Source organism: Oratosquilla oratoria, chromosome 7 (genome assembly GCF_046742065.1).
Source record: "Oratosquilla oratoria isolate Oo_2021 chromosome 7, ASM4674206v1, whole genome shotgun sequence".
Classification (NCBI taxonomy): domain Eukaryota; kingdom Metazoa; phylum Arthropoda; class Malacostraca; order Stomatopoda; family Squillidae; genus Oratosquilla; species Oratosquilla oratoria.
The window spans coordinates 62695550-62716852 of NC_134783.1; the positions used below are offsets into that span (position 1 = coordinate 62695550).

The 21303-nt window shown below is 37.9% G+C and overlaps 1 protein-coding gene across 12 annotated transcripts in view; it reads right to left on the bottom strand.

The window, feature by feature from the left end:
* LOC143027184 (popeye domain-containing protein 3-like) overlaps positions 1-21303 on the bottom strand; it is a 404351-nt gene that overhangs the window by 199188 nt on the left and 183860 nt on the right. For all 12 annotated transcript variants that reach the window (XR_012966579.1, XM_076188342.1, XM_076188345.1 and 9 more), the window contains one exon: positions 16649-16789. Coding sequence is in view for 11 of the 12 variants with exons in the window: in XM_076188342.1 (XP_076044457.1) it covers positions 16649-16789 (141 nt within the window). In the remaining variant the exon portion in view is untranslated. The remainder of the gene's footprint in view (positions 1-16648; positions 16790-21303) is intronic.

Genomic DNA, 21303 nt, shown 5'->3' on the forward strand with positions numbered 1-21303 from the left:
TTTGACTAGAATTTTCTGCACTACTTCTTCATCCAATAAGTAACACCCACTTTTATTGATCTTGGCAAGTTGTAGGTTTTGTCAACAATTTTGTTTACGTGTTGGTCAGGGGACATTCCTTTTGTGATGACCACCTCCAGGTCTTTTTCAGATCCCACTTTCCTTACTTCCTTTGCATCCATTTTATATTGTCCTGATATCCTTTTTTTTACTTTTTCCAAATTCCATTATGCTGCATTTCTTAATGTTGAAGTCCACTTCCCACTTCTGATTCCATTCCCAGACCCTGCTCACATCTCTCTGTAGTGAGTTACAGTCTGTTTCAGTACTCACTTTCCTTAACAATTTTGCATCATCTGCAAAGAAGCTCATGTAACATTCCACACCCCTGTCCATGTCCAGGCACAGATCCAGGAATGTTATTGGGGGGGGGGGGCCCGAACCGATAACCGATACTTGAAACACGCCAATATTTTAACCACAAGAATAATGCTGTTGGCTTGGAGATTGGTCCAGAAACCTAAGTCTGTTTTGCTCAAAATTGTATGTAAAATCATATATAATTCACAAATATAATTCAAATCATAAATTCGCACTACCATACTCGGGGTGTTGGGGGGGGGCAGCCCCCCCCCCCTGTATCCGCGCCTGTCCATGCCATTCACATAAATAGCAAACATTGTTAGGGCCAATACTGATCCTTGTGGAACTCTACTAATTACCTCTTCCAAGTAGAACTTTTATCTAAGCACTACCCTCATTTTTTTCCATGGAAAAAGTCCTCCATCCATTTCAATATTTTACCTTGTATCCCTCCTATGGTTTCCAGTTTTCTTAATAGCTTTTTGTGAGGGACTTTGTCAAAAGTTTTTTGTAGATCTAGGAATGCACAATCAACCCATCCATCCCTCTCCTCTATTATATCTAGTAGTCTTGAGTAGAAACAGATAAAAGTTGTGGTGCATGATCTTCCCTGTATAAATCTGAATTGTTTCAGATTTACTATATTGTTCCCCTCCAGATGTTTCATCCATCTACATTTTATAACTTTTTCACAAATTTTGGCTACCGTGATTGTAATGGAAACCAGTCTATAAGTTGTTGGGTCTTCCTTATGTATGTATCTATGTAGTATATTTACCTAGTTGTATTTTACGTGAAGAGAGCTATGCTCATAGTGACCCACTTTTGTATCTTTCAGCATCCAGTTTGATCTTAAATTTTTATATAGCTTTTTCACTCACTGTTTCTTTATTTTGTTCCAGATATCTATCACTCTGTGTGGGAAGCTATTCTTTTTCAGATCTCTTCTGTAACTATCCTTTTTAAGTTTCTTTTCGTGTCCTCTGGTTTTTCTTCTGTCCCACTTTAGTAAGTCATCTCTATCAAGAACTTCCATCCCTTTCATAATTCTGTTGATGGTTAGCAGGTCTCCTCTTTCTCTTCTTTGTTCCTGGGTTGGTTGTTCGGGTTTGTCCAATCTTTGTTCGTATGTCAATTTGGAGAGTGTTGGTGTCATCTTTGTCATTGCTTTTTGAATTGTTTCTAATGTCTTTATGTTCTTTTTAGTACTAGGTGTCCATTGTGTCAGTGTACTCCAACTTCGGTTTTATCAATGTAACTAATATTTTCTTTACCATTTCTTTATACATGTAGTCAAAAGCCACTTTCATTGATCTTATTAAATTGAAAGTTTCTCTGACTAATTTACTGATATGTTTGTTTGGTGCCATGTCATTAGTGATAGTTACTCCTAGGTCCCTTCCTGAGTTTAAATTTTTAATTTCCTTTGTACTAATTTTGTATTGTCCTGATATTCTGTTTTTACTTTTTCCAAATTTCAATTCTATACTACATTTCTTGATATTGAAATTCACTTCACTCTTCTGAATCCATTTCCAGATTTTGTCCAGGTCTTCTTGTAATGATTTACAATCTGTACTTACTCTCTTTAGTAGTTTCGCATCATCTGCAAAGAAGTTCATATAACATTCCACACCTTCATCCATGTCATTATATATGGCAAACATTATTGGAGCCAATACAGAGCCTTGTGGGACTCCACTCATCATTTCTTCCCAATTTGAGTTCTTGTCTCTGAGTACCACCCTCATTTTTCTCCCGTTCAAGAAATCTTTCATTCATTCCAATAACTTTCCTTGTATTCCACCTATTATTTCAATTTTTCTTAGTCGCTTTTTGTGTGGCACTTTGTCAAATGCCTTTTGTAAATCTAAGAAGGCACAATCTGCCTATCCATTCCTTTCTTGAATTATTTCTATTAGCCTCAAGTAAAAGTATATTAAGTTTGTGGCATATGATCTTTCACATGATCTCCCAAATAAAGAAACTTGATGTCAGAAAGTCACATGGGCCAGACGGAATAGCGAACTGGATATTACAAGAATGCATAGACGAACTCACAGAAATGGAATATCTTGATGGATAATTACAATGAAGGGGTAAATAAGCACGTACCAAGACAGAAGTGAGAGTGTACATTAAATGCTGGTTCAACAAAAGATGCAGTGAGGCAAAAGACAGAAGGGACAGAGCTTGGAAAAGGTGGAGAAAAGATAAACAACCTGGAAAATGGCAAGTCTATATAAACTAAAGAAATGAGTATGTTAAAGTGAGAAGAGAGGAAAAAAGGAACCATGAAAAGGATATATAGATAAATGCAAAGAGCAACCCAAACTATTCTTTCGATACTTGAATGGTACACTTAAAAACAAGCAAGAAATGGTGAAACTATGCCAAGGAAGTATAGAATACACAGAAGATTTAGAAATAGCCGAAATCATGAAATATCACTTTAATTCTGTCTTCACTAGAGAGAAAACACAATATTGGAATGAAGGTAATGAAAGGCGATCTCCCCCATGAGCGACATAACAATAGCACAAAAAGAAATATTAGAACACCTATCAAACCTTGATGTCAGGAAATCACATGGCCCGGATGGAATTGCAAATTGGATTCTAAAAGAATGCAAAGAAGAACTAACGGACAAAATACATAACATAAAAAATTGCTCACTCAAAGAAGGAAAAATACCAAAAGACTGGAAAAATGCTAACACTGTACCAATATATAAAGGAGGAAACAAGGAAGAACCAACTAACTAAAGGCCAGTCTCACTAACAAGTACTATAGCCAAAATTTGTGAGAAAATCAAGAATTGAGTAAAACACCTGGAAGACAACAATATAATAAACCCAAGACAATTTGGGTTCAGACAAGGAAAATCATGTACCACAAACTTAATATGTTTCTACTCAAGATTAATAGACATAGTGCAAGAAAGGAATGGATGGGCTGACTGTGCCTTCCTAGACTTACAAAAAGCTTTTGACAAAGTACCACACAAAAAATTATTAAAGAAACTCGAACATATAGGAGGGATACAAGGGAACCTACTAAAATGGATGGAGGACTTCCTGATTGGTAGAAAGATAAGACTAGTGCTCAGAGAAAAATATTCAGATTGGAAAGAGATGATCAGTGGAGTACTGCAAGGATCTGTACTAGCTCCAATAATGTTTGCTATTTATGTGAATGACATGGATGAGTATGTGAAGTGTTACATGAGCTTCTTTGCTGATGATGCCAAACTGTTAATGAAAGTAAAAACTGAAGAGGATTGTGAATCACTGCAGGAAGACCTACATAAAGTATGGAACTGTAGTCAGAAATGGGAGGTGGACTTCAATATTAAGAAGTGTAGCATAATGGAGTTTGGAAAAACAAAAACAGAATATCAGGACAATATTAATTTGGAACCAAGGAGGTAAAGAAGGAGAGATCTGAAAAAGATTTGGGTGTAATTATCTCAAATGACTTTTCCTATGACAAACAGATAAACAAAATTGTTGGAGAATCCTACAACTTGCTAAGGTCAATAAAAGTGGCATTTACATATTTGGACGAAGAAATGATTAAAAAGATATTGGTCACACTGATAAGGCCTAGACTAGAATATGCAGTGACATTGTGGTCACCCAGTACCAAAAAGAATATAAAGAAAATAGAAAGAATCCAGAGAGCAGCAACAAAAATGGCACCTGCACTCGCAAACTTGTCATATAAGGAGACTTTGGCTAAACTAGATTTACCGACTCTGGAGCAAAGAAGAGAGGTTACTGACCATCTACACAGCTTTAAGAAAGAACTGGATGTGGAAAGATAAAACTGCTGGTCCCTACAAGCATAGCTCTTCTCCTGCAAAATACAACTAGGTAAATACTAGGTAAAATCCAAATCCAAATTGTTATGGATTTAGTATTTTGTTCACGTGTTTAATCCATTTACTTTTGATAACTTTTTTGCATATTTTTCCTATAGTACTTGTAAGGGAGACTGGTCTATAGTTGGTTGGATTTCTTTGTCCCCTCCTTTGTATATTAGTACATTATTTGCATTTTTCCGATCTTGTGGTACTTTTCCTTCTTTGAGTGAGAAATCAATTATCTTGTGTATTTTGTCCGTTAGTTCATCCATACATTCTTTCAATATCCAATTGGCAATTCCATCCGGCCCATGTGACTTTCTGATGTCAAGGTTTTTTATTTGTTCCCTTATTTCTTTCTGTGTCACCATTATTTCTTTCATTGTGGGGATCTTTCTGTCTATAAGAGGCCAGTAGATAGAGGTACACGATGAAGTAGAAAAATGGGTAGGAGGAAAGGAAGGTAAAATTTATGGTTATTTTATTAGGTTATGATACGATGGCCGACTGCGGGTTTAATAGTTGCTGAATTGCAGAATGGTAGAGTTGCCATCTGGTGTTTGTAAACAATGCTGATGTAGCAAAAATTGTAAGCGTATAAGCCATTTCTATTGCGACATAATGCTTACGTAATAATATCGTTTGAAACAATATAACAGCCTCTCTGATTGGATAAAAAGGTGGAGGAGAAGAATTATTGGCACAGGGAGGTAAAGTCATGCCCTTAAGGAGTGGCACTTGTTTGAGAAGTAAAAGGATATTGGATGAATGAAATAGTGACATCAGAACGAAGGTGAATTGACGTATTGTAGAGGGATCCCAAATGGGACTCTGGGTGTAGCTCACAAAACCAAGTAGTAGAATGAAGATAAAATTCAACCTCATTTAATTCACCCCTCAAGCTTTGAGTGAAAGACTAGGCATGGGGCCTAAAGAATGAAAATTTGCTAAGAAATTCTTGGAGATTACTGCAACTGTCAGTAACACTGTCCTCAATTTTGTTAGCTTTCAATTGTGAATACAGACTTAAAATGTTTGATCATAATTTCAGCCATTTCTACATCATCTATATTTACCTAGTTGTATTTACCTTGCTGTATATATCCATTTTCCTTTGCACAGGTTCACTATTTTGTGTTCGTCTTTTAGTTTGTCATTTACATATCTGTAGAATAGTTTAGGTTGGTCCTAGCATTTTTCTATTATGTCTTTTTCATAGTTTCTTTTTTCTTCCCTGTGTATTTTTATTCATTTCTTAGTTTGCTGTATGTTTGCCTTTTTTTTTTTTTACATCTTTTCCAGGCTTTGTCTCTTCTATCTTTAGCTTCACTACACTTTTTGTTATACTAACACTTTATGTATACCCTTTTTTGTTTCTTCTTTGGTACATATTTATTTGTTCCTTCCTTGTATTTTTCTTTTAATATGTTCCACTTCTCTTCCATCTCTGTTTCTTCATTTAAATTTTTTTCCCAGTTTGCATTTTGAATTTTTTTTCTAAGTTTTTCGAAGTCCGTTTTGTCGTACATTAGTCTTTCTTTTCTATGTTTCTCATTTATTCTCACATCGTTTTGTTCTTTTTGTTCGAACTCTATTAGTATGAGGTCACTCTTCCCAACTGATGTCTTGTATTCCATTTTGTCCACTACTTCAGGCTCAGATGTGAATACTAAGTCTAGTCTTGATGGTTCTTCATTGTTTCTATATCTGGCATTTTCCTTCACCCATTGAGTCAATGTGTACTCAATGGTCATATCCAGTAGAATATTTCCCCAAAGTTCTTCTCCACCTTTTACTGTCATTTCTTCATGACATATTTCCTACGAGTTAAAGTCACCCATAATTACTATGCTCCTTCTTTCATTAATTCAATTAATGTATTCGTTGTGTCTTCCAGTAGTTTGGAATGATCACTATCAGTCCAAGCCTGTGTTTTGGGGGGCACATATACCACTATAAATGTTCTACATTTCATATTTCTGTTTTCAATTTTAACCATAATCAATTCTGCATTATTTTTTACTTCTGTTATCTTTGTCACATTTAAATTTTTTTCAATCAAAAACATGATTCCTCCACCCTATTTTTCCATTCTATTTTTCATCCACTGGTTATATATACTTTGTCTTATAGTATTTGATGGTAGTGGACCTTATAATTTTGTCTCCACAATTCCCATTATGTCAGGTTTCTCGGTAAACAGATAGTCTTTTAATTTGTTTAGTCCAGAAATCATTACGTCTATGTTTGCATATGTTACTTTTAATTTCTTCCTTCTCATCTTTTGGTTTATGTTTCCTTTTTTTCTGATGTACCATTTTCTCAGCCTCAGGTCCAGTACTCTCCCCCAAAAAAACTAAATCTTTTCAGTTTCCATTCTTTTCTCTCTCTTTTTTTTTTTTTTTTTTTTTTGCTTCATTTCTAAGTGCTTTTCTTTTTTTATTTCCTCATTGTTCATTACCTTTTTTATCCATAGATTTTTATAATTTTCACTATTTGCCAGCTTTGCTGCTTTTGATAGTACTTCTTCAGCTATCATTTGAGTCCATAGTTTGATTTTTAGTGGCCTATATTGTTTTTCCCTAGAGTATTGTCCCATTCTATGCATCTCATTGATGTCTTTGTTGAACTCTTGACCGTCTTCCTGAACCACTTTCAGAATTTCTTTTGCAATTTCTTTCTCTTTTTCTCTTTGATATCTGTGTACATTATGTTTTTCTTTAATACCATAAACTACAATGCACTTTTTTTGTATATATCTATGTGTTTAAATAGTTATATATGTATAGTTGTATCCATATAAATATACCTATGCTCTGCTCATCATGAACTTAGATGGGCTATAAAATGTACCATAAACATGATCTGCTTAATCTCCACCTGTCTGGATCTTTGGTTCCTGAGAGTGATGACAATATGACCTCAAACCAACTCAAGAGATATACTGTTCTAGTAGCTCATGAGCTTCAAATATTCAACTTTAACATTGTTGTTTGAGTAAAACTCCAAGAGCAGAAAAAGGACAACTGAGAGAGAAACAGATTAGAAACATTTTTTTATGGAAGGGAGTTCCTGGAGTAGAAAAAATTCATAGCATATTATTTACAATAAAAGTGTCTCTTTGCAACACCCACATAAGTTCTAGTAGGAAGCAAAGAACAGTTGATCAATCTTGATTTCCAACTAGATTCTGGATCTTTGCATCCTGGAAGTGATGAAATATGGCACAGAGAGTGTGCACACTTAATGGACAATATAACCTCAGATCAACCAAAGAGACAAACTGCTATAGCTCCTGGGCTTCAGAAATTCGACTTTGACATCATTGTCTGAGTGAAACTCGAAGAGCAGTGAAAGGATATCTGAAAGAGAAGCACAGTGGATACACCTGTTCATGGAAAGAAGTTCCTGAAGAAAAAAAAAAAAAAAACACGGAGTGCTATTTGCAATAGTGTCTCTTTACAAAACTCACTAAAGTTCTAGTGGGAATCAATGAATGGTTGATGATTCTTCTGTGACTCAATTCTGAGAATCATACAACTGTCACCATTGCATATGCTCCAGTACTTGATGCAGATGATGAAGTGAAGGAAACATTTTATGCTGAGCTGGACTCCACCATGTCTGGCAATTCATCGATCCAAAAAGATCAGCCACCTTGGTGGGGAAGGATCACCAACTTTGGTGTGGAATCATTGGGACAAATGCAATAGACAAGTGCAATACCAATGACACTTGATCTTGTAACCAAAAATGATGTCTTCTCCACCAAAACACTTATTATCGTAGATGATTGCAGGACAGATCGCTGTCCTATTTGCTCCAAAATCAAGCTCAATGTCAATCCTAAAAAGAGACTGGGGCATTCCATGACTAACAAAAAGTTTAGCATGTCCAAGCACCAGTATTAAACAATGAGAGCATTTTCAGCAATACTTAGCACCACCACGCAGCCACTGGGATGACCTGAAGACAGTAATCATACTACTTGCCAATGAACACTTAGCCATCAAAAGAACAAGCATCAAGGCTGGTTTAACAAGACTGATCCAGTCCTGAAACAGTTTGTAAGTTAAAAGTGGAAAACCTTCCTCAAGCATCAAAGATACCCAATGGTAGTTTGACAAACTAGCTGATAGAAATGATAAGATTTTCTGTGCCACCAAAGTTATCTATGGTCTGTGTATTTATTTACCTAGTTGTATTTTACAGAAAATGAGCTATGCTAGTGACCTGTCTTTGTATCTTTCAGCATCAAGTTTGTTCTTAGATTCCTGTATAGTTTTTGCACTCAGTTTCCTCATCCACTTTATTCCAGATATCCACCACTCTGTGTGGGAAACTATTTTTTTCACATTTCTATTATAACTATCCTTTTTAATTTTCTTTTCATGTCCTCTTGCTTCTCTTTTATACCACTTTAGTATTGAGGACTTCCATCCCTTTCATAATTCTGTAGATGGTCAATAGATCTCCTCTTTCTCTTCTTTGTTCCAGAGTTGGTAGTTCAAGTTTGGACAGTCTTTGTATGTCAGTTTGGTGTGCTCTTTGGATTCTTTTTAATTTCTTTAAATTCTTTTTACCTGGAACTCTATACTTCCCAATCACTATGTCAACTGGTTCATTTCCTACCCTAGCATTTAGGTCTCCCAATACAACTACATTGACATTTCTCCCTAATCCCTCTTTGCACTCATTTATATCTACCCAAAAAGCCTCCCTTTCCTCTACGCTCTTCTCACTACCAGGCCCATATGCACTTACAAAAACCCACATCTCCAGTCCCAGCTTCACCTTCATCCACATCAACCTTGATGACACCTCCTTCCACTCCACTACCTGCTTACTTATCTCTTCAATTACTAGTATAGCCACCCCTTCTCTCCCTCGTCCCCTCTTCACTCCTGAGTACCTCCCAGCTACACTCCCAAACTCAGTTTCCCTTTCCTTTCATTTTAGTTTCACTCAAAGCCAGTACATCCATCTTTCTTCTCACAAACATACTGCCTATCTCTTTCCTTTTACTCTCATCTGTACCACATCCATGCACATTAAAAGACCCAAACATTAGGATACTAGTTGGAAAGCTCCCAGACCCTCTTATGCCTTTACTTTCTTTTTTAGGAATGTCCCCTTTTGGGGCTACAGGTAGTAGGACTCCTAATGCCATCCCCCGTCTGTAGTGGAGAATTGATAGATAGATAGACTTTATTTGGCAATGAATCAATGTACATGAAGATGTAGAGATGTGCCTTGAAAGAGAGTTGATGATAGCAAATACAGTATTAAAGAAGAAAGTCAAGCATAAGTACACATGGGAGAGGGTGGTGGATGGAAGGGTGGCAGATAGAGCGTTAATGGACTATATAGTGGTGACCAGGAGTATGGTAGGAAGAGTTAAGGATGTACATGTTCTAAGGAGAGAGAGTGGGAGAATATCAGATCATTTCCTGGAAGGTAAATTGAGAGTGGAGAATAGGTGGAGAAAGAGGAAAAGGGCAGAAGGTAGGGAAGTACTTAGAGTGAACTACTTAAATGAGGAAAAAAAGGAGAATGAGTATAAGAAGTTGAGAGAGGAGTGGGAGAGAGTAAAGGATAGAGTAGAACTAGGAGTGGAGGAGGAATGGGGATGGTTCAAGGAGGGAGTCATAAGGTGTGCAAAGATGGTGTGTGGAATAAGGAGGGCAGAAGGAAATGGATGGAAGGGTAGTGAGTGGTGGATGAGGAAGCAAAGAAGGGTGTAGAAGAGAAGAAGCAGGCATTCATAGATTGGCTACAAATTAGGATGAGGGAATAGTATGAGAAGTACAAAGTAAAGAGAAAGGAAGTTAAGCATAAGATTAAGGAAGCAAAGAGGAGAGATGTGAAATGAGGAAAGAGTATGACAGGAAATTTGAAAGTAATAAAAAGATGTTTTGGAAGGAAATAGAGTAGAACTAGGAGTGGAGGAGGAATGGGGATGGTTCAAGGAGGGAGTCATAAGGTGTGCAAAGATGGTGTGTGGAATAAGGAGGGCAGAAGGAAATAGAAGGAAGGGTAGTGAGTGGTGGATGAGGAAGCAAAGAAGGGTGTAGAAGAGAAGAAGCAGGTATTCATAGATTGGCTACAAATTAGGATGAGGGAATAGTATGAGAAGTACAAAGTAAAGAGAAAGGAAGTTAAGCATAAGATTAAGGAAGCAAAGAGGAGAGATGTGAAATGGGGAAAGAGTATGACAGGAAATTTGAAAGTAATAAAAAGATGTTTTGGAAGGAAATAGAGTAGAACTAGGAGTGGAGGAGGAATGGGGATGGTTCAAGGAGGGAGTCATAAGGTGTGCAAAGATGGTGTGTGGAATAAGGAGGGCAGAAGGAAATAGAAGGAAGGGTAGTGAGTGGTGGATGAGGAAGCAAAGAAGGGTGTAGAAGAGAAGAAGCAGGTATTCATAGATTGGCTACAAATTAGGATGAGGGAATAGTATGAGAAGTACAAAGTAAAGAGAAAGGAAGTTAAGCATAAGATTAAGGAAGCAAAGAGGAGAGCAGATGTGAAATGGGGAAAGAGTATGACAGGAAATTTGAAAGTAATAAAAAGATGTTTTGGAAGGAAATTAAAAGAGGAAGAGAAGGCGAATCAAGTAGAGAAGAAAAGGTAAAAGGTGCAGATGGAGAGATGATAATGGAAGAGAAGGCAGTGAGAGGAAGGTGGGCAGAGTACTTTGGGGAGTTGCTAAATGTGAAGGAGGATAGGGAGGGAAAGGTAGCTGCAGTGGGAAGCGCTAAGAAAATGAGAGTGATGAGTGAGAAAAATGGAGGAGAAATAGGGAGGGATGAAGTGAAAGCAGCTGTTAAGATGATGAGAGCAGGTAAGGCACCTGGGTTGGATGGATGCCATACAGAATGTCTGAAGAAAGGAGGTACAGTTATGGTGGACTGGCTGGTGAGGTTATTTAATGTTTGTTTAAGAGAGGGTAGAGTGCCGGAGGACTGGAGGAGTGCCTGTATAGTTCTGCTTTACAAAGGAAAGGGAGACAAGTGTGAGTGTAGTAGTTTCAGAGGGATCAGCTTGTTGAGTGTAGTTGGGAAGGCTTATGGGAGGGCTTTGAGAGGATTAGGAGAGGAACAGAGGGAGTAATTGATGAGGAACAGTGTGGTTTTAGGACAGGTAGGGGATGTGTAGATCAGATTTTTGTGGTAAGACAGAATGTGAGAAAGCTATAGGAAAAGATAAATATGTTTTTTGGGCTTTTATGGACCTGGAAAAGGCTTACAACAGGGTAGACAGGAAGGCACTGTGGGAGGTACTGCAGATATATGGGATAGGAGGAAAGCTGTTAAGAGCAGTCAAGAGTTTTTATGAGAGAAGTAGAGCTTGCACTAGGATTAGAAATGGAGAGAGTGAATGGTTTGAGGTAAAGGTGGGACTTCATCAGGGGTGTGTTATGTCACCCTGGCTGTTCAATCTATACATGGATGGGGTGGTGCGAGAGGTGAATGCAAGGGTAGTGGGTCAGGGGTTGGAGATTATTAAAGAAAATGGAGAAAAGTGGGAGGTGAGCCACTTGTTGTTTGCTGACGACATTGCGCTTGTAGCAGGATCAGAGGAGGGATTGAAGAAGTTAGTGACAGAGTTTGAGAAGGTGTGTGAAAGAAGAAAGTTGAAGATAAATGTGGGCAAAAGTAAGGTGATGAGATGTACAATGGGAGAGAGTGACAGTAGGCTGGAAGTGAGCATTAAGGGTGAGAAACTGGAGGAAGTGGATAGTTTTAGATACTTGGGTGTGAATGTGACAGGAAAGGGAGGAGTGGGGGTGGAGGTAGAATGTAGATTGAGAGAAACGAGTAAATGCCTTGGTGGATTAAAAAGTGTAATGAGAAATAGACATCTGGGAATAGATGCTAAGAGGAGGTTATACGAAGGAGTGATTGTGCCAACAGCAAGGTACGGGGCAGAAACATGGAATGTGAGAGAGGAAGAGAGGAGTTTGAATGTGTTTGAGATGAAATGTCTGAGAAGTATGATAGGGGTTACTAGGCTAGAGTGAGTAATGAGGAGGTGAGGAGGAGAACAAAGGTGGAAAGGGAGCTGGGAGATAGGGTTGATGAAAGAGTATTAGGATGGTTTGGACACATGGAAAGAATGAGTGAGGAAAGATTAGTAAAAGAAGTGTGAAAGGCGTAGGTGGAAGGAGTGAATAAGAGGGAGCGTCCTAGGATGAGATGGATGGATGGGGTGAAAGGGGCTTTACAAAAGAGAGGAATGTCTGTAGAGGAAGGACGAGAGAGGACAGAAGATAGGGGTGAATGGAGAAGGGTTGTGCATAGATGAGGCTGTGATGCATGAGGGGGAATGGGTGGGGGATGGGGGATGAGGAATTATGTATGAGAAAAATTTGATGCAGCCCAAAGGGATTTCTCCCCGTCTTCTCCTTTCCTGCATGAGGGGACAGAGAGGGGGGGGGGGTGTCGCCGAATTTATGAAGCGGCCTTGCTGTGGATGTGCTGTGTCTTGTGACACTGCTTCTGACCCAGGGCAGTGGACAGGATGCAGGGATGACCCGTCATCCAGGAGGTACCAAGATAGGAGGGAGGGAGAAGGGTGGAGGGGAGTGGAATATATGGGAAATGAAATGGGTGGGAGTGATTTCTATGCCTTTTTCTTTTTGGCTACCCCCTGTCTAAGGGGAAAAAAGCCTTTGGTATATGTATGTGTATTCTTTTTAGTACTGGGTGTCCATAGTGTTGCAGTGTACTCCAATCTTGGCCTTATCAATGTAACTAATATTTTCTTTACCATTTCTTCATCCAAGTAGTCAAAGGTCACTTTCATTGATCTTAGTAAATTGAAGGTTTCTCTAAATATTCTGTTGATATGTTTGTCTGGTGCCATGTCATTGGTGATAATTATTCCTAGGTCCCTTTCAGAGTTAACTATTTTTAACTTGTGTGGATAGGAGGTAAAGGGAACACGGGCTGAGGGAAATACTTTTATTCCTGGCTAGTTTCGCCTGAGTGGCTTCTTCAGAAGCCACTCAGGCGAAACTAGTTATTTGTCACAATGTACTGTATACACATTTTTTTAATTTCCTTCGTACCAATTTTATATTGTCCCGATATTCTATTTTTACTTTTTCTAAATTCCATTATACTACATTTTTTTATGTTGAAGTTCATCTCACACTTTTGACTCCATTCCCAGACTTTATTCAGGTCTTTTTATAGTGATTTAAATAAAAGATTAGTTACACATGACCTACTCTTCCTGAATCCATGCTGTGAGTCATGAATCAAATCATGCCTTGCAATATGATCCCTGATACTATTTGCTCTTAATGATTCCAGCATTTTACCTATAATCAACATCAAACTGATTGGCCTGTAGCTGCCATATAAGATTTATCACCCTTTTTAGATACAAGAACAATGACCGTCCTAAGAAAAAGGCACATATCCAGTGTCAACTGACTTACTAAATATTTTCATTAACTGTTCACTGATTTCATATGTACATTTTTTAACACTCTCAAAAAGATTTTGTCTGGACCCAGGAATTTTGTATCTTTAAGTCTACAAATTTGGTTGACAACATCTGCTTTACTAATTCTGATACTAGTTATTCTACTGCCCTCATCCCCACTAAAGATCAGGTTGCAGTCAGGCACGATATCTATCCCCTCTCTTGTAAATACCAAAAGAAAATATTTATTAAACATCTCACTCATTTTTCCTCTGAATTTATCAAGATATCATCAAATTTAATTGGACCTGTCCATTAGTTATCATTAGTTTTGCAGAGATGAAAGAGGCCCTTGATATCAGTACACACTTATCTAGCAACTTTAATTTCAAGGTAACATTTTGGTCAGTACATGTTCCTTTTCACCAGTTTAGTCATTTTATTATGATTAGACTGGGGTGTGTTTTCTCCTTTACAAGGAAGGCAGTCAAGTCGAAAGGCATACAGCCACTCCCACCCATTCTAGTCCCATCCACCACCCTCTCATCTTAGCTCCTCACCACACTTTTATCACATTTACCTTCAACTTTCTCCAAGTGCATACCTTCCCAAATTCCATCACTACCTCCCTTAATCCCTCCTCTGATCTTACAACAAGTGCAGTATTTTCAGCAAACAACATCTGGCTCACCTCCTACTTTTCTCCATTTTTTTAACCATCTCCAGTCCCCTGCCAATTACCCTCACATTTACCTCCCACACCATCTCATCCAAATTAAACAGCCTTGGTGACATGACATCCCTGACACAGCCCCACCTTTACCTCAAACCACTCGCTCCCTCCATTTCCAATTCTAACACAGGCTCCCTTGTAAAAACACTTAACTACCCTTAACAGCTTTCCCCCAATCCTATATATCTACAATTCTCCCATAGTAACTTTTTGTCCACCCTGTCATAAGCATTTACCAAATCCACAAAGGCCCCAAAAAACATCCTTACCTTTAAAGCTTTCTCACACATCTGCTTTACTACACAAATCTGATCCACACAACCCCTACCTTTCCTAAACCCATCCTGTTCCTCACCAATTACTCCCTCTATTCCTCTCCTAATCCTCTCAATTGAACTCCTTCCATAAGCCTTCCCAACTACACTCAACAAACTCCCTCTGACATTACCACACTAGCATTTGTCCCCTTTTCCTTTGTAAAGCATAACTATACAGGCACTCCTCCAATCCCCTGGCATTCTACCCTTTACTAGATACACATTAAACAACCTCACTAACCAGTCCACTATTACTGTACCTCCTTTCTTCAGACACTATGCAAAACACACATTTAACCCAGGTGCCTTACCTGTTCTCATTTTTAAAATTACTTGTACTTCATCTTTTCTTATTTCTCCATTTTCCTCTCCCATCACTCATTTTCTTAGTGCCTCTCACTGCTACCACCAATACTTCCCTGTCCTCCACATTGATCAGCTCTCTAAAATGCTCTGCCCATCTTTTCCTTACCATTTCTTCCACTAATATCTATCTGCACCTTTTACCTTTTCTTCTATACTTAACTCACCTACCCTTCCTCTCTTAACTTGCTTCCAAAACATCTTTTACTTTAAAAAAAATTCTGTCATACTCCTCTCCATTTTATATCTGTTCTCCTTTTTGCCTCCTTAATCTTATGTTTGGCTCCTCTTCTTTTTTCTTTGTACTTCTCAAATGTTTCTCTCCTCCTATTTTGTAACCAGTCCATGAATGCTCCCATCTTCTCTTCTACAATCTTCTTCACTTCATTGTCCTACCACTCACTATCCTTCCTTCTATTTCCTCCCATTCTCCTTGTTCCATATACCATCTTTGCACACTTTGTCTCCTTCCTTGAAACAGCCCCATTCTCCCTCCACTCCTACCTCTAGCTCAGCTTCTCCTTGTACCCCTACTTCTTTTCCTTCTCATTTAAACAGTTTACTCTATGCACCTCCCTAGCTTTTGCACTTCTCTTTCTCCACCTTCCACAAAAAATTATCCGATAGTCCCTCACTCCCTTAAAATCTACCCTAACTTTTCTAAAGGGTACAAATTTTTGCTTGCCACATAAAATCCTAGCAGTTAAGGTATTGTACAATTTACCTAGGCTGTTGACTTCATTTAAGACCCCTGGGCTGACCTCATCAGTAACCTCATTTGAAAGCTCCTCTACTCCCCATGTGATATGAACTAGGTCTAGGCTCCTAACCTCATTAATGACCTCCGGGCTGACTTCATTATTGACCTCATTTGAGAGTTCCCTACTTCTTCAATGTCATGACTTAGGACAGGTTTATTACAATTTGGACAGTTTCTAAGTTTACTCAGGTATCTCCTCAAGTCATTGAAATCGGCCATATTACAGCCAGGTACTAATATCTTATTTTTACTATTAAATTCTTCCCAATTAATGCAAAAATCTTATCTCTTGAGAATCACTTGTACATTTGTTATTATATCACCACTGTTAACAGTAGGTCCAATGTATTCCCTCCCCTTGTAGGCACACTAATATTTTCTTGTACATCTAAAAAGAAAAAAGAAAAAAAGTGCTTCCTGATCTACTAAATTTTCTCAGTCAATGTTCCTATAATCAAAATATTCTATGATCACAATATTTTTGTCATGAGATGCCTTAGGAATTTGTTGAAACAGGAGTATAGTATGTTCTGTATTATGATTAGGAGGTCTTTTAGGTACTTTTAGTCACGCCTAATCACCTTCTGGTCCTTAGTACCTTCATAACAATGTAAAACTTGCCTTTCTTATTTCATTGTAAGATATCTTCCCAATGTTTTCTTAATTTGGGAAATTATCTTTTTAATCCACTGCTTTTTCCAATTATACCTGGCACCTCTCTTGTACCTTGTGGTATTGCTTGAACTTCAGCCGTTTTAATTTACAAACACCAAAGACCCCAAAAACCTAGGCCCTTTCCTCAGTATGCATACCTGCATTAATTTCTTGACAACATCCCTGCCAAGGATATGGTCAAAGACGGCCTGAAGAAATTGATCGCCCATGATGGTCAACTTGAGCTTATCTCGGTGCCACAGCAGTACACGGGCATCCTCAATCGCTGTTGCAGACACCTGGAAATTAGGAATTATTAGCTAAGGGTCTGGACAAGTCAGCAACAAACAAATTTACATCAATGTATGTACAGTGGATGAAAGTTTTCATTACCCTGTTGAATCTAAATAAGCAAATATGACCTTTGGATATTTTTGTTCTGATACAAATTTACAAAAAGATATACATATATATATAATTTCACTGAATGGCAATCGATTGATGAAAAATGTGCTCCATTCTAGGTAACAAACATTCTATTTGCCCTTGATATCAATAGTTGACTTTTAAAAATATTTTGACTGCCACCAGGAGTTTCAATTCAGATAAAAGATTTACTTACTTTTTTGAAGTTGATATTTGATTGTTGTTTGCTTTGGCTTTCATTCTGAGTTCAACAAGACAGTTTTATTCAGCTAAGAAACCCGCTTAAACATCAAAGACCTAATTCAAGGAGGGGTAAGAGGATTACCTTCCCCTGTGCTCACAAGATTTTACTAACTTTAACAAGGTTAGCATTTCCACTAAAATGACATTTCCTCAGTCAAATAAAGCACTTTGGTTTTAACCAAAATATCATTTGTAAAGGGTGTTGGAGTGCAGTGTAATACAGTGGTGGTGGTTGTTGCAATCCTGCCATTACCCTTTCCCTTTCCAGATAGGGATAACTGAACCTTTTTTCCAGTCAAAGGGAATAACAAACCAGACTGCCAGACAGCTGACAGTACCGCATGTAACCAATGGATCATGACCTCACTACCAGCTTTCGACAATTCCACACTGACATTGCAGATGCATTAATATCCTTGGCTACTTACTGTGTAGGAAATGGGGTTATAAAGCCTGATCCTGAGAGACTTCATCCATTACAGGAACTCCCACCCCCCACGAGTCAGGGATCTTTGAAGAGAGCCATGGGTATGTTTGCTTACTATGCCAAATGGATACACAATTTTTCAATCAAGGTTCGACCATTAGCAAGTGCAAAAGAAATTTCCTTTAGATAAAGAAGCTTTACAGGCTTTCAATCTGCTCAAGCTAGAACTTGAAAGAACAACATTATACTTTGTGGATGAAAACTTGCCTTTTGAAGTTGAATGTGATGCTTCTGAAGTAGCTATCTCAGCTGTACTTAACCAGGGTGGAAGACCAGTGGCTTTCATGTCTAGGACTCTACAAGGAAGTGAAATACGTTATCACATTGTAGAAAAGGAGGCTATGGCCATAATTAAAGCTGGGATCACTTCCTTGCTAGACAACATTTTGATCTTATTACTGACCAGCGTTCTGTAGCCTTCATGTTCGACAACCAGAAACGCACCAAGATCAAGAATATCAAGATCCAGGAAAGGCAGATTGAGCTCGCAGCCTTCAGTTATACAGTACATTATCACCCTGGAAAAGAGAATGTGGTTCCTGATGCCTTCACTTGAGCCTTCTGTTGCTCTACTGTCTCCATGTCATCCACACTCCCTGAACTACATGATGGTCTGTCACCCAGGAGTGACTTGTCTGCTGCACTTCATGAGATCAAAGAATCTTCCCTTTCCCACTGAGGATGTCAGGAAAGTTTGTGCCTCCTATAAGGTTTGTGCAGAGATAAAGCCAAGGTTCTATAGACCTCAAGAAGGAAAACTCATCAAGGCAACTCAACCAATAGAGGCTGAGCATCAACTTCAAAGGAATTCTTCCAACTGCTTCACGCAATCCCTATATACTTACTATTATAGACGAATATTCCCGTTTTCCTTTTGTTTTTCCATGTTCCAACATGAATACAACAACTGTAATCAAATGCCTGGAACAAATATTTAGTCTATGTGGGATACCTAATTATATTCACTCTGACCCATGAACGTCATTCATGTCTAAGGATCTCAAAACCTAACTCACACAAAAGGGGGTTGCTAGGAGTCGAACTACTCCATATCACCCAACTGACAATGGATAAGTGGAATGTGTCAACAGTGTTACATAGAAGGCAATTCAGTTGACCCTCAAGTTGCGGAGTCTTCCCAATCAGCATTGGGAATTAGTACTTACTGATGAGCTGCACTTGCTTAGATCCCTTCTATCTACATCTACAAATGTCACACCACACAAACATTTTTTTGGATTTCCATGTCACTCTTCTTCTAGAAGCTCTCTGCCCTCATGGCTCATGATACCAGGTCCAGTACTATTGCGAAGATTTGTTAGAACACACAAGAACAAACATCTGGTAGATCAAATTGAACTACTGGATGTTAATCCAACTTATGCTAACATTAGGCATCAGGATGGATGGGAGTCAACAATTTCTGTTCATGACTTGCCTCCAGTGTGTGAAAACACTATTTAAGATTTTAAGAAAAAAAATTGATGCTGAAAGATACAAAGATGGGTCACCATGACCATAGCTACCTTCCCATATAATACAACTAGGTAAATAAAATAAATATCCCAAGAACTAGGTCAACTACTCCCCTGCTAATCAGGAATCGCCCTCTTCTACATTGTCACCAGAGGCTGTACCTACAGCAACACTCCTAGGAGCTCCAAAGGATACTAAACCTTACCTAGAGGCTGACATAGAGGCGAGTGCGACAACACCTCTAGTACGGAGGTCAACCCATGTGTCGAAGGCTTCAGACCAATATGAATGGGATGATAACTTGTTTTTTTTTTTTTTTTTTTTTTTTTTTTAAGGGGAAAGAATGTTATAATATTGATTTGTCATTGGACTTTTTCATGCTCTGAACCATTGTTTAGCTGTGTGTCATACTCTGCAAATAATTGACGAAATTATCTGGCTACATCATCATAGTCTGGAAACGGTTGGTGTAACAGTCATGACACACTATGTAAGTTAATTCAACTGCTATGAAGATATATACTATGTCTTATATATTATGTTGTGTCTACCTATATGATAAGTTCTGTATGTTTTGTAAATTATATGTGGAAACTATTGTATAAATTGTGGCATTTTCTGGCTTCACTTATATTCTATGTTATATAAGTTACAGCCTGTAATGTGTTTTCAGCTCTATTTGTGTTTGAATTCAATAAAGCTTGGGAGTAGCAGCCAAGTCTCTTATAGTTTATATATACTGGTATATATATATATATATATATATATACATATATATATATATATATATATATATACATATATATATATATGTATATATTTACACACACACACACATATACATATATATATATGGTCAGGTTGACATTTAGATCCTCGCAACCTCTCCTGGTTCCCTCCCTGACCTCATACTCTTTGTATATATTCTTGTGTACTTTTTCTTTTCTATGTACCCTGAGGAAGTCTGAATAGACGAAAGCGCTTGGTCATCAGTTTTTCTTTTTCCTTGGTGGTTTTTCCGCATATGTATATGTATATATTTACACACACATACATATATATATATATATATATATATATATATATTATATATATTATATACATATAATATACATATAGATATATAGATATATATATATATATAATATATATACATGTATATATACATATATATATATATCTATACAGACACACACACACACACACAAAGAAGAGAGGTGACCTACTGACCATCTACAGAATCATGAAAGGTACAGAAATACTTGATAGAGAGGACTTGTTAAACTGGGACAGGAGAAGCACAAGACGACGTAGAAAGAAAATAAAAAAATGTAGCTACAGAAGAGATCTGAAGAAAAACAGTTTTCCACATAGAGTGGTAGACACTTGGAACAAACTGAACAAGGAAATAGTGTGCACAAAAACCATTCATGAGTTTAAAAGCAAACCAGACACTGCGAGATACAAAGGCTCGGCACCACGAGTGTAGCTCCCCTTCCTGCAAAATACAACTAGGTAAATACATACACACGTCGGTCAAAGTGGCAGCGAAGTTCGGACTCCGGAGTTATCCAAGAATTTCGAGGATCACAACAAGGAAGTACCTGTGTTGTATTTGTAGGGAAGGGGAAAGCTCATGGTGTAGTGGGAAGGTGATAAAAAAGGAGGAGAGGGATTACTGAGGAAAATGGAAGGAAATGAGGAAGGGGAAGGCTGGGTCCAGGAAGCCAGACGCTTTGTCAACAAACGGCAACCAGATGATAATGAAGATGAAGGGATTAGCAAAAATGTAAAGATTAGAAATATAGATAAGATCAGTGCGATGGAAGGTGAAGATAACTATTTCCATGGATTAAATGAGGGAGGAAATGACAACCTCCTCCGACTAAAAAATTTAGAGGAGAAACTAAATGAAATTAATGAAAATTGGGAAGCTAAGTTTAACCAAATACAGTTAATTACTCAAAGAGTTGATAAGCTGGAAGAATTAAAGAAGGAGAATCAAAACCTAACTAAAGAAATAGTAGAATTAAAAAGACAGTTAAGAGAAGTAAAGGAAGAGAATGAGGAATTAAAGAGGAGTAATAAAGAGAATAAAGAGTCCATAGCAAAAGAGGTAAGAGGTTGGAAGAAAGTACAAGAGAACAATAAAATTAAATTTAGAGGTATAATGAAACAGCA